The sequence below is a fragment of the Rhinoderma darwinii genome, chromosome 1 (assembly GCF_050947455.1).
Source record: "Rhinoderma darwinii isolate aRhiDar2 chromosome 1, aRhiDar2.hap1, whole genome shotgun sequence".
NCBI classification, from domain to species: domain Eukaryota; kingdom Metazoa; phylum Chordata; class Amphibia; order Anura; family Rhinodermatidae; genus Rhinoderma; species Rhinoderma darwinii.
The window spans coordinates 372,645,028-372,661,905 of record NC_134687.1 but is presented as its reverse complement, the minus strand read 5'-3'; the positions used below and the strand labels follow the sequence as shown (position 1 = coordinate 372,661,905).

Here is a 16,878-nt window from a genome sequence, read left to right as displayed (position 1 = left end):
TCATAAAGTTGCATGTACCCCAAAATGGTACCAATAATAACTACAGCTCGTCCCACAACAAACCAGCCCTCATACCACTACGTCTATGAAAAATAAAATTAGTTACGGCTCCAATAAGTCAGGAAATAAAAAAATATGCAGTTGTGCAGGTCCGAGGGGAACATTTCTTCTGTTTCAAGAGGCGATTTATCAAGGACCTAAAATTAGGGAACCAGGAAGACGAGAGCCCAAACATATCCGCTGGAAGCGACGGTGCCCGTATTATACCAGGACAACACTTTCCCAGCAAAATTCCCCAAACTGCAAAGTTGCGGAGTGTGGACCAAAAGGGGGATAAGAAAGGACGCCATTTATCAGTGCGACACCGGCCTGTGCAGAAAGTATTGCTTCACAGCGTAACACACATCTATGGACCATTTTATTGTTTTTTTACCCCATTATTATACTACCTGACTATGCCACTTATATACTCCGCCCGGCTTACATGTACCCCCACATTATAAATGAAAACACCAGCAATACTCAAATAAATCTACTACCAAGCAAAATCCGCTCTCCAAAAGGCAAATGGCGCTCCCTCCGCACTGAACCCTACAGCGTGCCCTAACAGCAGTTTCCTTCCACATATATGGCATCGTCATACCCGGGAAAACCCTTTTAACAATTTTTGGGGTGTGTGTCTCCAGCGTCATAAGCTGGGCATGACATATTTGCCACTGAATGGCATATCTAGGGAAAAATATAAATTTTTAATTTGCACTATCCGCAGTGCAATCATTTATGGAAAAGACCTGTGGGGTGAAAATGCTCACTACACCCCTTAAAGAGGCTCTGTCACCAGATTTTGCAACCCCTATCTGCTAGTGCAGCAGATAGGCGCTGCAATGTAGATTACAGTAACGTTTTTATTTTTAAAAAACGAGCATTTTTGGCCAAGTTATGACCATTTTTGTAGTTATGCAAATGAGGCTTGCAAAAATCCAAGTGGGTGTGTTTAAAAGTAAAAGTCCAAGTGGGCGTGTATTATGTGTGTACATCGGGGCGTTTTTAATACTTTTACTAGCTGGGCGCTCTGAAGAGAAGTAACATCCTCTTCTCTTCAGAACGCCCAGCTTCTGACAGTGCAGATCTGTGACGTCACTCACAGGTCCTGCATCGTGACGGCCACATCGGCACCAGAGGCTACAGTTGATTCTGCAGCAGCATCAGCGTTTGCAGGTAAGTCGATCTTACCTGCAAACGCTGATGCTGCTGCAGAATCAACTGTAGCCTCTGGTGCCGATGTGGCCGTCACGATGCAGGACCTGTGAGTGACGTCACAGATCTGCACTGCCAGAAGCTGGGCGTTCTGAAGAGAAGAGGATGTTACTTCTCTTCAGAGCGCCCAGCTAGTAAAAGTATTAAAAACGCCCCGATGTACACACATAATACACGCCCACTTGGACTTTTACTTTTAAACACACCCACTTGGAATTTTGCAAGCCTCATTTGCATAATTACAAAAATGGTCATAACTTGGCCAAAAATGCTCGTTTTTTAAAAATAAAAACGTTACTGTAATCTACATTGCAGCGCCTATCTGCTGCAGTAGCAGATAGGGGTTGCAAAATCTGGTGACAGAGCCTCTTTAATAAATGCCTTGAGGGGTGCAATTTCCATAATGGGGGTCACTTCTCAGGGGTTTCTTTTTATTATTTCACATCTGAGCCTCTGCAGTTGTGAACCAATACTTTGTAAATCGCCAAATTAGGCCTCAATTTGACATGGTACGCTTTCACTCCTGAGCCTGGTCGAATGTCCAGGCAAAAGATTAGGGCCCCATGTAGGGTGTTTCTAAAACCGGGAAACCCAGCATAATAATTAGAGAGCTGTCTTGTTATGGTGGCACAAGCTGGGCACCACATATTGACATATCTACGGAAAAAAATCCCATTTTCACTCTGGAACATCGAGTGCACACCAATTTCTGCCAATCACCTGCAGGGTTAAAATGCTTACTACACCCCTAGGTAAATGGATTGAGGGGTGTAGTTTCCAAAATTGGGTCACTTCTGGGGGGTTTCCACTGTTTTGGGCCCAGAGGCGCCCAGAAACCAATCCAGCAACATCTGCACTCCAAATGGCGGTCCTTCCCTTCTGAGCCCTGCCGTTTGCCGAAAACAAGCAGTTTATGACCACATATGTGGTATTGCCGTACTCGGGAAAAATTGCTTTACAAATGTTGGGTTCTTTTTTTCCTTTATTTGTTGAGAAAATAAAAAAAATTGCGCTAAAACTATGTCTTATTGAAGAAAAAGGATTGTTTTTATTTTCACTGCCCAATTCTAATAAATTCTATGAAACATCTGTGGGGTCAAAACGCTCACTACACCCCTAGATGAATTCCACAAGAGGTGTAGTTTCCTAAATGGAGTCACTTTTTGGGCGTTTTCATTGCTTTGTCCCGTCAGGGGCTTTGCAAATGTGACATTGCCTCCGCAAACCATTCCTGCTAAATGTGATCTCCAAAAGCCAAATAGTGCTCTTTCCCTTCTAAGCCCCGCCGTGTGTTCAAACAGCTGGTTATTACCACATGTGGGGTATTGTTTTACTTGGGAGAAATTGCTTTGCACATTTTACGGTGCTTTTTCTCCTTCAGTCCTTGTGGAAATAAGAAAAAATTAGCTAAACCTACATTTTCTTTGAAAAAATTTAGATTGTCATTTACAGGGCCTACTTCCAATAATTTATGCAAAAAAACCTGTGGGGTCAAAACGCTCACTATACCCCTAGATAATTTCCTCAATGGGTGTAGTTTCCAAAATGGGGTCACTTGTGGGGGGTTTCCACTGTTTTGTCCCGTCAGGGGCTTTGTAAATGTAACATGGCCTCCGAAAACCATTCCTGCTAGGTTTGAGCTCCAAAAGCCAAATAGCGCTCTTTCATTTCTAAGCCCTGCCGTGTGTCCAAACAGCCGTTTATTACCACATGTGCGGTATTGTTTTACTCGGGAGAAATTGCTTTACAAATTTTGCGGTACTTTTTCTCCTTTGGTCCTTGTGGAAATGAGAAAAAAAATCGCTAAACCTACACTTTCTTTGAAAAAAATTAGATATTAATTTTCACGGCCTACTTCCAATAATTTCTGTAAAAAACCTGTGCGGTCAATATGCTCACTATACCCCTAGATAATTTCCTTGAGGTGTGTAGTTTCCCAGATAGGGTCACTTTTGGGTGATTTTCACTGTTTTGGCACGGCAAGAACCCTTCAAACCTGACATGGTGCCTAAAATATATTCTAACAAAAATCAGGCCCCAAAATCCACTAGGTACTCCTTTGCTTCTGTAGCCTGTGCTTCAGTCCATTAGCACGCTACGTCAAATGTGGGATATTTCCTAAAACTGCAGAAACTGGGCAACAAATATTGGGTTGCATTTCCCTGGTAAAACCTTCTGTGTTATAAAAAAAATTGTATTAAAAATTTATTTCTGCCAAAAAATATGAAATTTGTACATTTCACCTCTACTTTGCTTTAATTCCTGTACAATGTGTAAAGGGTTAAGACATTTTCTAAATGCTGTTTTGAATACTTTGAGGGGTGAAGTTTTTAAAATGGGGTGACTTTTTGGGGGTTTCTAATATATAAGGCCCTCAAAGCCACTTCACAACTGAACTGGCCCCTGTAAAAATAGCCTTTTGAAATTTTCTTGAAAATGTGAGAAATTGCTGCTAAAGTTCTAAGCCTTGTAACGTCCTAGAAAAATAAAAGGATATTCAAAAAACGATGCCAATCTAAAGTAGACATATGGGGGATGTTAATTAGCAACAATTTTGTGTGTTATAACTGCCTGTCTTACAAGCAGATACATTTAAATTGAGAAAAATGCTAATTTTTGCAATTTTTCGCTAAATTTTGGTGTTTTTAACAATTAAATACTGAACATATCGAGCAAATTTTGCCAGTAACTTAAAGTGCAATGTGTCACGAGAAAACAATCTCAGAATAGCTTGGATAGGTGAAAGCATTCCGAAGTTATTACCACATAAAGTGACACATGTCAGATTTGAAAAATGAGGCTCTGTCAGGAAGGTCAAAAGTGGCTAAAGAGGGAAGGGGTTAAAGGCCTCATCCGGAGACCTAAAACCCTACACTGTTAGGCTGGGTTCACACGAGCATGTTCGGCCCGTAATGGACGGAACGTATTTCGGCTGCAAGTCCCGGACCGAACACAGTGCAGGGAGCCGGGCTCCTAGCATCATAGTTATGTACGATGCTAGGAGTCCCTGCCTCGCTGCAGGACAACTGTCTCGTACTGTAATCATGTTTTCAGTACGGGACAGTAGTTCCACGGAGAGGCAGGGACTCCTAGCGTTGTACATAACTATGATGGTAGGAGCCCAGCTCCCTGCACTGTGTTCAGTCCGGGACTTGCGGCCAAAATACGTTCCGTCTATTACGGACGTAACATGGTCGTGTGAATCCAGCTTTATTGCTAGAATTGGAATCCAAGTAACTTACCAAGATACTTGTATTTTCAATTCCGTGCAGAAACGCAGCCCGAAAGCCCGTTCATGTGATGGAGGAAGCTCTGTAGTTTCCTTCTACATGATGGTGCGCCGACACAGCCCCACGTGACTTCTGCATTCTCCTATCCTATTGTTGGTATCGGTGCATCATAATCATGTGACCAAGAGGGACTGGCACTGTGACTGCTCCTCTCAAGCCAGCCCTCTCCTTAGTCCCGGCCGCAAGCACAGCCTATCAGAGGCAAGGAATTGGAGGGCAATAGGCTGCAGTAAGGTAAGAGAAGCATGATGGGATATGTAGTTTATTCAGCACAAGCTGAATCACTAAGTCCCGGAAGTAGAGGAGGATTTATGGCGCAATATCGCGGGTAGGTTAATGGCACAAAATTACTATTTTCTTTTAGGAAATTATGTAGTATCATAAGGGAAATTCTATACATGTGTTGCGAGATTTTTTTTTTTTTGCTTTTTGGGCCGTCGGACAACCCATTTAAACACCAACTTTTTTGCCACAATGGATGCTGTCTTCACGTCTCTTCTGTGGATATGTCATAAATGTGTCTGATGGGAAAACCCCTTTAATTTATGTGTAATTTTTCTAATTAAGCATATACTTTTTTCTTAATTGGTGTGCAGGTCCCCTTTCATACACACTTTGGGCTAGATTCACTAAGACTGGCATTTCATATGCCAGTCTTAGCTGTCTGCTCCCTTGGAGTAAGACGCAACAAATTTATTGAGAGGTGTGTGGTTGTGACCGCGGCCATGTGTCAGGATTGTGGCACAATGACCTTGGCAGTGCACCCTCCATTCCCCCTCAATAGGACATAAACTAAAAACATTATACTCACCTCACCGCTCCTTTTTGCTATTCCCCTCATGCAAGCGTCAGTGTTTTATACACGACGTAGCACTCAACGTCATCAGTGCTGCGCCACATACAACATCCTAACGATGTACGTTGTATAAGCCGCGTCATGCTGAGGGAGCCCGGACGAGAGCATCATTTTTGTTATTTAATTGTCCAAATGGGGGGGGGGGGGGTAAAGTACGGGGCCCGGGGCCTCTACCTTGTTATGTCCCACCGAGTGAAATCTAAGCCAGTCAGGGTATGTGCACACACACTAATTACGGACGTAATTCGGGCGTTTTTGCCCCGAATTACGTCTGAAAATAGCGCCTCAATAGCGCTGACAAACATCTGCCCATTGAAAGCAATGGGCAGACGTTTGTCTGTTCACACGAGGCGTAATTTACGCGCCGCTGTCAAATGACGGCGCGTAAATAGACGCCCGCGTCAAAGAAGTGACCTGTCACTTCTTTAGCCGTAATTGGAGCCGTTATTCATTGACTCCAATGAATAGCAGCGCCAATTACGTCCGTAATGGACGCGGCGTTCAAGCGCCTGCACATGCCGTTACGGCTGAAATTACGGGGATGTTTTCAGGCTGAAACATCCCCGTAATTTCAGCCGTTACGGACGCCCTCGTGTGAACATACCCTTAGAAGAACCTCAAATTGCGACTTTTGGGCCCTTTTACAACTTTTCTACACCAGAAAACTGGCATAGAAAGGTTGATAAATTCCCCCATTGTACACTTTTTCAATGTTTTTGGTGTGTGGAGCTTTGCCCATGACATTGGCACGGAGCCGAAACATAGCAGTGGCGCATGTCATGAATGTTTTTGGTGTGTGGCGCTTTGCCCATGACATTGGCACGGAGCCGATACATAGCAGTGGCGCATGTCATGAATGTTTTTCTGACCTATCTGTATGGAAACAACTTGAAATCTCCCCACAGACCTCTATAGCAGCAGGTGTGTATGAGCCCTTAGCGGCCGCAGATTCATTGCGTTGCACACTGAGTAGATCATGTATTTCTATGAAACAGCCTCTGTCAAGCATCCTGCATGGAGAAGAACACTCGAGCTATTCAGCACCATTTTCAGAGCTGTATTCGGGGAGAAAGTAGCATTCGCCGTTACCGGGTGACGGCGCTGTGTACCCGGCAAAGGGTTAAGTTCCCGGCACAGGAGGAGTGTCAGGCTGACCCGGAAGCGCATGATTCTCCGCCCGTAGCCTCGGAGATGGCGGAGTGGAAGGAGGAGGTGGAGGTGCTTGTACAGCGGGTGGTGAAGGACATCACTGGTGCTTTCCGCAGGAACCCGAATATGTGAGTGATAGCGGCGGTGACGTCACACAGCAGGGTTATGACGTCGCTTGCTTGCCACGGATTTGGCGGCACCGCACGAGTTGGGAAACTTTGAGTCGTTTCCCGTAGTCACCGCTATCCTGTCACTGGTGCTGACGGGAGGATCTGAGGTGCCGGCCGGCTCGGGTGTGCAGTCTATAATAACCTTCAGATGTAACCCCACGGGAGTCGCTCCCAATACAGGGATGCGCACACTGTCCCTCATAACAATTTTTTATTATTTAAAGGAGAACGCCCACATATAAAATCCCACAAAGCAAATGAATGTTATAATTCCAGATTACTATTCTTTTCTTACACATCAGCACCCTGGGATAATCTCGTGTGGCTACCTGACGCCTTTTTGTGGCGGAATACATCTTGTAAACCGCGTCAAGAAGGGGCAACATGGTGATTTCCCACTGAACACAATCGAAGGCTTTTTACAAGCTGAATTCACACTGATTCCCATGCAGAAAACGGATCGAAATCAGCGTGAAATTTATGTCGTTTAGAACAATTTACTGCAAAGGAATCCTAAGATGTGCACACGTTAAACCCCTAAGAACCAACTATGTAATAAACACACAAACAATCCAATATGTCAACTCTTTGTGGTATCCGCAACTCTTTACTAAACCAAAAGCCACAAACCGTTGAGGAGACGGACTGAACGCGACACATCACTGCTAATCTGGGGCACGTCTACCCCAGTTTCAGTGCCACTCTGCAGCCTGGCACAGCAGCCCACCATTAAGGACCGCTGTGCCCAGCTGCCCTGTTCCCCCATGTAGCTGTTGGTCGCGCCTTACCAACAATCAAGACTACCTGGCCCGTCCAAATAGACCAGCCTGCGTCACCCTCGTCATTAAGCCTCTGTTATCCTTGCCATGGCTAATAAACAGCAACCACTGATGTGAAGTGTGCCGCGATTCCACCTCAGAAATCACAATATGACAAAATCTGACCCATACCAGCCTGTGAAGCCTACCCCTGTCCTGGGGGAGCACTTGGCCCCCCTTTATGGTTTCACACTGGGAGTACCCCTGGCTTGTTCCGCTTTCTTGCAGATATCAAGCAGTGTATGCCCCTTTCACTACCAGTGTCACAACAGTGAAAAATATCAAAATGGTGGTCGGATCTGGGAGACCATTGACGTGTGTATTGCAAGATTTAGTGAGTGACCATTATGAGTCGTAAACCCTTGATTATCACTAAGACCACATGTTTGGTTACTTTCTTATAACAATGTTTTCTATGTGTTCCTGGTGGTTGAGTTTCGATAATTCTATTTGCATTCTGGCCATAAGGATTACCAGTGATGTGTGATCTTTGGGATTACTGCGGGCAAAACGGAACCACCACCTAATGTTTTTTTAAACTTCATTTAATGGTCTCTGTTTGACATATACATCTGAAAAAGCTCCCCACGTATACGTTAAAAGGAGGCTATGATGGATGCCTAAGGCTGGATTCACACGAGCATGTTCGGTCCGTAAAGGACGGAACATATTTCGGCCGGAAGAACCGGACCCTATGAGTCCCTGCCTCTCTGCAGGACAACTGTCCCATACTGTAATCATGTTTTCAGTACGGGACACTAGATCCACGGAGAGGCAGGGACTCCTAGCATCGTACATAACTATGATGCTAATGCAGCATCTGATATGCCTAAGCATAATGGTCCCAATTTCCCAACTACTAATAGAGGTTTATAGCGATTAAAATATAACTTTTAATGATGACGTTTAAACAAAGGACGTTCAACATTTGAGAAGTTAAGTTATGCAGAGTCGGCTAGCACGTCATTGGGAATGAGGTTATGTAAACTGCTATGACGACAGTGAACATTAAAATTGCGATAGCCCCCCTGCTTCCGTGTCGTGCGCGTGATTTTCACGCACCCATTGACTTCAATGGGTGCGTGATGCGCGAGAAACGCAGAAATATAAGACATGTCGTGATTTTTACGCAGCGGAGAGCCGCTGCGTAAAAATCACGGACTGTCTGCTCGGCCCCATAGACTAATATAGGTTTTCGCGAGGCTCGTGAAAATCACGCGCGTTGCACGGACGTATATCACGTTCGTGTAAATCCGCCCTAAGCGCGATAATGAGCCTTTATGACAGTAACTGTTCCGCCTAAGGTAGCAAAACCATTCAGTGCAAAAATTGGAAATCCTTTAAAGTCGCTATCTTTGAGAATTGCTGATCTGCTATCCGCTCCTTTTGAAGTTAGTAAAAATATTCGGTTATATTTATGGCCGTTTTTCCCTAGATCAGCGTTTTCTGTTAAAGAAGCACTTCCCAAAAAACTGCCATAATTTCTCATGCATTTTTTTCTCTTTTCCGAAGAGATGAAATTGGTTTAATCCCGTGTCCAGAAGCAAAATTGAATCGCAGTCCCATTGTACTGGTGGAAAATAAGTTGGGAGTGGAGAGCTGGTGCATCAAGTTCCTGCTACCTTATGTACATAACAAGCTCTTGCTTTACCGGCAGAAGAAACTATGGCTTAATAGAGATGGTAAGACCTCCTTTTTTTTATTTCTTTTTTAGTCTCTTTCTAAAGTAAGGATGAATCTGAATAGAAATAGTTTTTGCTTCAAGGTAGGTTTTCTTTTACCTTGTCAGTGTATATACCTGTATGTTCGGTGTCAATCCACTTCCACCCTTCCCTCTTGAACCACTGCCACTGATCCATGTATACGCTTATTGACTAAATAAAAATGTTTATTTGTCTAAAAGGGACCATACTAGAAGGGAATTAGGTAAAAAGGTGATGTGATGCACATTAACCCGTTAGTGACCGGCCCATAGTGTTTTTACGTCGGTCACTAACGGGCCTTATTCCGACGCAATATACTTTTTACGTCGCTGCATCGGAATAAGTAAACCGATATTAGTATCGATCTCACCCGTTTAACCCCTCACATGCGGTGCTGAATAGCGAGCGCCGCATCTGAGTGGTTTTGGAGAGAGGGAGATCCCACTGACACCCGGCGATAAGATCGCCTAGTGTCTGTGTCTCCGATGGCAGCCGGGGGCCTAATAAAGGTCAAAACTTGCTGAAAAAAGATTGTTTCTCAAAATAAAAAACACTGCTGTTAACTACATTCCAGCGTCGATAAAATGATGTAGGAGATAGGGCATTTTTAATCTGATGACAGAGCCTCTTTAAGGGTATGTGCACACACACTAATTACGTCCGTAATTGACGGACGTATTTCGGCCGCAAGTCCCGGACCGAACACAGTGCAAGGAGCCGGGCTCCTAGCATCATACTTATGTACGATGCTAGGAGTCTCTGCCTCGCTGCCGGACAACTGTCCCGTACTGTAAACATGATTATACTACGGGACAGTTGTCCTGCAGCAAGGCAGGGACTCCTAGCGTCGTACATAAGTATGATGCTAGGAGCCCGGCCCCCTGCACTGTGTTCGGTCCGGGACTTGCGGCCGAAATACGTCCGTCAATTACGGACGTAATTAGTGTGTGTGCACATACCCTAAGGGTTAATGCGCACAGGATTGCTGTGGGCATGGACTCTGTACAGCAGCACATGAAGTCTTAATGGCTGTTTATAATGTTGCCGTAGGCTCTGTGGGCCCATAGCAGTGTAGAACGTGAACCTGTAATACAGCAGTGTGAATGATGCCTAAGCTGAAGAATCTTTGAAAAATAAGTATTCTTTGCATTTCGAAGGTTTTGGGCCAGTTCAAAATGTTTTTTTTTGTTTTTTTCGCCAGATATGGTTTTAAACGGCGTATGCACTGTTCCTGGTGTTACCCCTTCACTCTTCTTAATTGGCCTCAAAGAGTAATAATAAAATAAGGAAAATTTGCACCATTAGCAGTTTCCTCTGACTCTGAATTACTATTCTGTATTAAGCGTTTTTTTAAAGATGTGTGCCTGCCTCCTTAAAATAACATTAAAGGCAATATATTAAGACAAAAAAATCCTTTGGAAGATCAAAGATAAACCTAGCTAAACTGCGATGGTGCGTGGCTCCTTAGATGTTCTACATATCGAATCCCTGTGGAGCTTCAATTCTACTAGGCCCCTAACCTCCTTCGTAATAGTAATTTAAAGTAAAATCTGGTTTGCAAAATCATCCAGTTTTTGTTCATGGAGATAAGTACTTTTTTATCTCACTTAAAAACCTTTTAGCTGCCTGTTAACATATTTATGGACTAAAGTTAAACCAATTCCCAGTGCATAGTGATGCTTAACCTTTTTCTGAAAAATAAATGTTCTATGAATCCTGTTATGGTTTGGATGTATTACTGTCCCATATTACAGTCAAAATATAAAGAAAAAGGTTACTAAGGCACCATGCACACGACCGTGTTCGGACCGCGTGTTGGCCGCATTTCCCGGACCGCACACAGTTCAGGGAGCCGGGCTCCTAATGTCACTGCGGCGAGGCAGGGACTCCTAGCGTCATACATAACTATGATACTAGGAGCCCGGCTCCCTGAACTGTGTTCGGTCCGGGAAATGCGGCCGACATGCCCTTAGTCTATTCGTGTGGATGTGTTGCCTGTAGCTGGGTATAACTGATGTCACCTAGTTTCGATATATTCCTGTCATCTATTTGAAAATATTTTCAAGTGAATATGTCTGGGATACAATACCAGATGCACCCCATGGACAGGAGTGTAGCTGTTTCAGGAAAAAACTGACCCTTTTTCCTAAGCCTGGACAGCTCCTTTAAAGCTTGGGCAAGGTATTGTTGATGCAGCCACTTTAGCAACGGTGACCATACGGTGTGAGTGAACCGAAGAAGAGGTTCAGTCTGTAATTATTATTTCTCTCAGCAAAAGGTACTGCAGCTGTTTTTCACTACATTGTCCCTGCACTTCCACTGGTACGTGTGGCCTCACCCTAAGGGGGCCCGTACAGATAGCGGTTGTGCGTCGCTGGTCTACCTTGAATTGCGGCAATGTGGCTTTCAGCTGTGAACAAGTACAGTTCCTGGCTGCATAGTGTACGGTAACCCTACTGAATGTATCCTCAGCAGCTGCTGGATCAGTGGCGCTTCCCAAAATGCATCATGCTCTAGGAAAAAAACATTTACAAAATGACACTAGCAAAACAAGGGGTTTTTTTTTGTGCCATTTTTCATTGAGGAGTTGTCTTAAACTGGACTTGGTTGACACAACACAATTAAACTGGACTCGGTTGACACAATTAAACTGGACTCGGTTGACACAATTAAACTGGACTCGGTTGACAATTAAACTGGACTCGGTTGACACAATTAAACTGGACTCGGTTGACACAATTAAACTGGACTCGGTTTTGATGGTGTTGTGTTTCTTTTGAATAATCTTGTATATAGTTATTTTTAAAGAAAATTCAAAGAATTCAATATGTTCAACTTTCTCTTCTACAGAACTGATTGATGTAACCTGTACACTGTTGTTGCTGAACCCAGACTTCACCACAGCATGGAATGTAAGGTATGCCAGCCTTCCCTTGCCTTTCCGTAAAGCAGTTGTCCACCTTCTGACAACTGATGACCTATCCACCGGGTAGGTCATCAGTATGTCATCGGTGAGGGTCCGACACCCGGACCCCGCACAGATAAGCTGCTCCAGTGGCCTGCGTGCACCGGATGTTGTGGCACATAATTCTATGTACGGAGCCGGAAGTAGTTGGCTCCGTACATAGCATAGCGGCCGTGCTGCAGGTCTGCTCCTATTTATTCACTTGAATAGGAGCAGTACTGCAGCTTGGCTGCTATTCCGTGGCCGAGGCTAACTGCTTCCAGCTTGCACGTCCGGTGCATGGAGGCACCGGACCAGCTAATCTGTGTGGGGCCCGGGTGTCGGAACCCCACAGATCATGTACTGATGACCTATCCGGTAGATAGGTCATCAGTTGTCAGAAGCTGGAAAACCCCTTTAAGGGCACACTTAAGTGTATACCCCTTTTTGGTCCCCCCTCTTTTTTTTGGGGGTGGTGGGGAAACCAAAAATATAAAGGAATTACTTCATTAAGAGGGAGATCTTTAGTACAAAGCACTAGTATGTCAATTGTATCCACATCAAGTTGTACGCAGAAAGCTGACGGATCCATGATCAATGATATCCATCGCAAATTAAGCATGGATTTAGTTAAAAGGGAAACTAAGACACCAATGAATTCACTGCATAACAAAAAATCAACGACCCTTAATTATAGTGGTTTTCCCACTATTAAAAGTGATGGCATATCATTCGGAAGTGTCATCACTTGTTGATCAGTGGGGATCCAACTGCCGGGCCCCCCACCATCTTTAGAATAAAAGGTCCATTGAGCTAGTTTAGCTTTGTGGCTCCTTCATAGTCAGTTGAATGGAGCTGTGTTACAGTTCCTTTTGCAGAGGGTGACTGGGAGCACCACTGTGGCAAGAAAACATTTTCAGGATCGTCAGGGTCCCAGAGGTCAAATCCTAGCGATATGCCATAATATCATGTGATTGGAATTCCCCTTTAAAGAAGCACTCCAATTTTTTCCCCAGGTTAGCCTCATCCCCTCCCATAGTCACCAGTTTTCAATAGCTACGGTAATGCTCAAAAACCCCTTTAGCTACTATTATGTTGCAGTGCATTTCTGAAAGAAAGAAGTGGTGTATGAGTGTCAGTGGAAAATGGTTATTGGGAAAGTGCTGTACTCGGTTATGTCCGTCTCTTAGGGGATGAATGTAGCGGCAGCGTGCATGCGTGATTTCCGCTCCGTTCAAACAAGCACTTGGGACCCCTGTTCAGCTGAACGGTAAGGGTACAAGCTATCAAACTCTTCTCACCTATTCCGTGGAATAGTGATAAGTTAAGCCGGGACAACTCCTTTTATTATTCACTGTTGCTAGCTGTACACGTTAATAGGTACTAGCCAAATGAGAAAGCAATACATTGTGTTGGTTGTATTGAAATATATAGCGATACATGAATTAGGAAAGGGAAGTAATATGAGCACGTTCCTTTGCAGCAATTTGGGTTATGAATTCCATAAAAGATTTACACATTTTGAAAATCGAAATCTCTATGTAAATTTGTCAGCCTACTTATCATTGATAAATTCAACTATAATGCTGGTTTCCCTCTGCCTGTAATAGGCAGAGTAACATGGCGGTGAATGAGCTTTCCTTGCTGGTCATTGTTTGTCTTCTCTTTGGAAATGTTTTGATGAGGGCCGTAACGCCTTTTTTTTTTCCTGGATTATCCTGCCTGTGACTTTTATTAATGAGCATTACCATAACACAAAACACATAACCCTGATATGTCTTTGTGCTTATTTTTAACATAATTTATGTTTGCTCTGGATAGTGCCACTTTATAACAGTAACGAGTCTTATGTATGCCCAACAGGAAAGAGTTAATCCAGTCTGGAGCCATCAACCCAGTGAAGGATTTACAACTTGGAAAACTGGCTTTGACTAAGTTTCCTAAAAGTCCAGAAACATGGATTCACAGGTGTTGTATTACTATTATTAGAATCCTGCACTTTATCTAGCGCACTGTCATTTTGCAAAGTCTTTACTAAGCATGAATTGTCATACAAAAGACATGCGTACAAAAGACAAGCATACCCACTATTTTCAAACCATACCTTTTGTATGTCCCCAATAAATCTGCTGCACTTAGAAACATCTTTAGGTCAGAGCTACACATCCTAGTTGGCGGTCCTGTCCTAGTGATATCCTGGGAGAGAGGCAAGCACTATAAATGGGGAAAAGGGCTGTACAAATCTGGTGCTAAAAAACTAAAGGAACAAGAGATGGTATATAGTCATTATTATCTACAAATATACATGTACATTGGTTAGTTTCTTGTTAAATGTCTTTAAACCCATCCCCCTTTAAAAATTGTATATACTATTTTGAGTATGGTTTATTCTTCCTTTCATCTCTCGTCATATGCGAGTACATTGAAAATGACGTAGTCTTTTGGGGTACGTGTGTAATATTGAGATAAAAAAAAAACATGAATTTGGGTTTGTGGACAATAACTTGTAATATTAATCCCTTCCCGACATTTGTCGTAAATATACGTCATGGAAAGCCAGTGCTTCCCGAAAAATGTCGTATACTTACGACATATACATGGCACCGGCTCAGAAGCTGAGTCGGCGCCATCATCCCCGGATGTCAGCTGTAACGGCGGGGACCGAAGTTAGCTTCGATCCCCGCCATTAACCCCTTAAATGCAGCCGTCAAAAGCGATCCCTGCGTTTTAAGGTGTTTGCAGCTCATCGACACCCCAGCAATGAAATCGCCGGGGTGTCGGCTGCAATGGCAACCGGAGGCCTAATACTGGCCTCCCGGTGTGCCTAGCACTAAACTTTCAGCTCCCGCCCGGAGGCGGGGCCTAAAAGGCTTCCGTAGCCGCCGGCAAGATGGCACGGGCTCAGGAGATGAGCCGACGTCCTCAGCGGTGGATGTCAGCTGTATGATACAGCTGACATCCATCTGTAACGGCAGGAACCGGAGCTAGCACTGATCCCTGCCATTAACCCCTCAGATACAGCGATCGCTGCATCTTTGTGGTTGTTAGCAGATCGCCAACTGTGCCCTGCAATCGCACGACTGCCGACTGCTATTATGACAACAGGAGACCTAACAATGGCCTCCTGTCTGCTATTACGGAAGCCGATTCGGCCCTGCCCGGAGGCGAAGCCTGATCGGCTTGCTGTCAGTGAATGACTGACAGATCTAATACATTGCACTACATAGTGCAATGTATTAGAAAAAAAAATCTGACCGTTGGACCTTCAAGTCCCCTAGTGGGACTAAAGTAAAGTGTAAAAAAAAAGTTGTAAAAGATATAATAAAAGTTTCGAGTAATAAAATAAAACACAATCGCCCTTTTTCCCTTATCAAGTCCTTTATTATTGAAAAAAATAAAATAAAGCATACATATTTGGTATCGCTGCGACCGTAACGGCCTAAACTATAAAAATATTATGTTATTTATTCCACGTGGTAAATGGCGTAAAAAACCATAAAAAAACCATGCCAGAATTTCTGTATTTTGGTCACTTTGCCCTACAAAAATTGAAATAAAAAGTGATCAAGAAGTCGCATGTATCCAAAAATATTGCCTATACAAACTATAGCTCGTCTGGTAAAAAACAAGCCCTCATACAGCTCCGTCGACTAAAAAATTAAAAAGTTATGGTTCTCACAACATGTCGACAGAAAAAATGTTCTTTTTAAAAAAGTAATTTTGTTGTGCAAAAAGTTGTAAAACATAAAAAAAAGTGCTCTAAATTAGGTATCGCCGGAATCGGACTGACCCACAGAATAAAGTTAACATGTAATGTATGACGCGTGGTGAACGCTGTATAAAAAAACCCTAAAAAAACTAGGCCAGAATTGCTGATTTTTGATCACCTTGCCTCTCAAAAAATAGGATAAAAAGTGATCAAAAAGTCGCATGTACCCCAAAATGGTACCAATAATAACTACAGCTCGTCCTGCAAACAAACAGCCCTCATACCACTACGTCTATGAAAAAATAAAATTAGTTAAGGCTCCAATAAGTCAGGAAAGAAAAATATGCAGTTGTGCAGATCAGAATTATCAAGGCACTAAAATTAGGGAACCAGGAAGGGGAGGGCCCAAAACATGGAAGCGAGGGTGCCCGTATTATACCAGGACAACACTTCGCACCTTTGCAGTTTGAAGAATTTTGCTGGGGAGTGTGGACCAAAAGGGGGATAAGTAAAGACACCATTTATCAGTGCGACACCGGCCTGTGCAGAAAGTATTTCTTCACTGCGTAACACACATCTATGGATTATTTTATGGTTTACCCCGTTATTATACCACCTGACTATGCCCCTTATGTACTGTGCCCAGCTTACATATGCCCCACATTATAAACTGAAACACCAGTAAAACTCCAAACAAAACTACTACCAAGCAAAATCCACGCTTCAAAAGCAAAATGGCGCTCCTTCCCTTCTGAGCCCTACAGCGTGCCCAAACAGTAGTTTACTTCCACATATATGGCATCGCCATACCTGGAAGAACCCTTTTAACAATTTTTGGAGTGTGTGGCACAAGCTGGGCACAAAATATTTCCCACTGAATTGTCACATCTAGGGAAAAACTTAAACTTTTACTTTGCACCATCCGCAGCGCAATCATTTATGGAAAAGACCTGTGGGGTGAAAATGCTCACTACACCCCTTA

At 43.6% G+C, this 16,878-nt stretch overlaps 2 protein-coding genes across 2 annotated transcripts in view; one reads left to right on the top strand and one right to left on the bottom strand.

The window, feature by feature from the left end:
• CFAP95 (cilia and flagella associated protein 95) overlaps nt 1–6,701 on the bottom strand; it is a 118,235-nt gene extending 111,534 nt beyond the window's left edge. The window contains exon 1 of the mRNA XM_075827962.1: nt 6,493–6,701. The gene's annotated coding sequence lies outside the window, so the exon portion shown is untranslated. The remainder of the gene's footprint in view (nt 1–6,492) is intronic.
• PTAR1 (protein prenyltransferase alpha subunit repeat containing 1) overlaps nt 6,431–16,878 on the top strand; it is a 61,754-nt gene continuing 51,306 nt past the window's right edge. The window contains exons 1-4 of the mRNA XM_075827959.1: nt 6,431–6,680; nt 9,053–9,222; nt 12,094–12,160; nt 14,051–14,155. Coding sequence (XP_075684074.1) covers nt 6,595–6,680; nt 9,053–9,222; nt 12,094–12,160; nt 14,051–14,155 — 428 coding nt within the window. The 5' untranslated portion in view covers nt 6,431–6,594. The remainder of the gene's footprint in view (nt 6,681–9,052; nt 9,223–12,093; nt 12,161–14,050; nt 14,156–16,878) is intronic.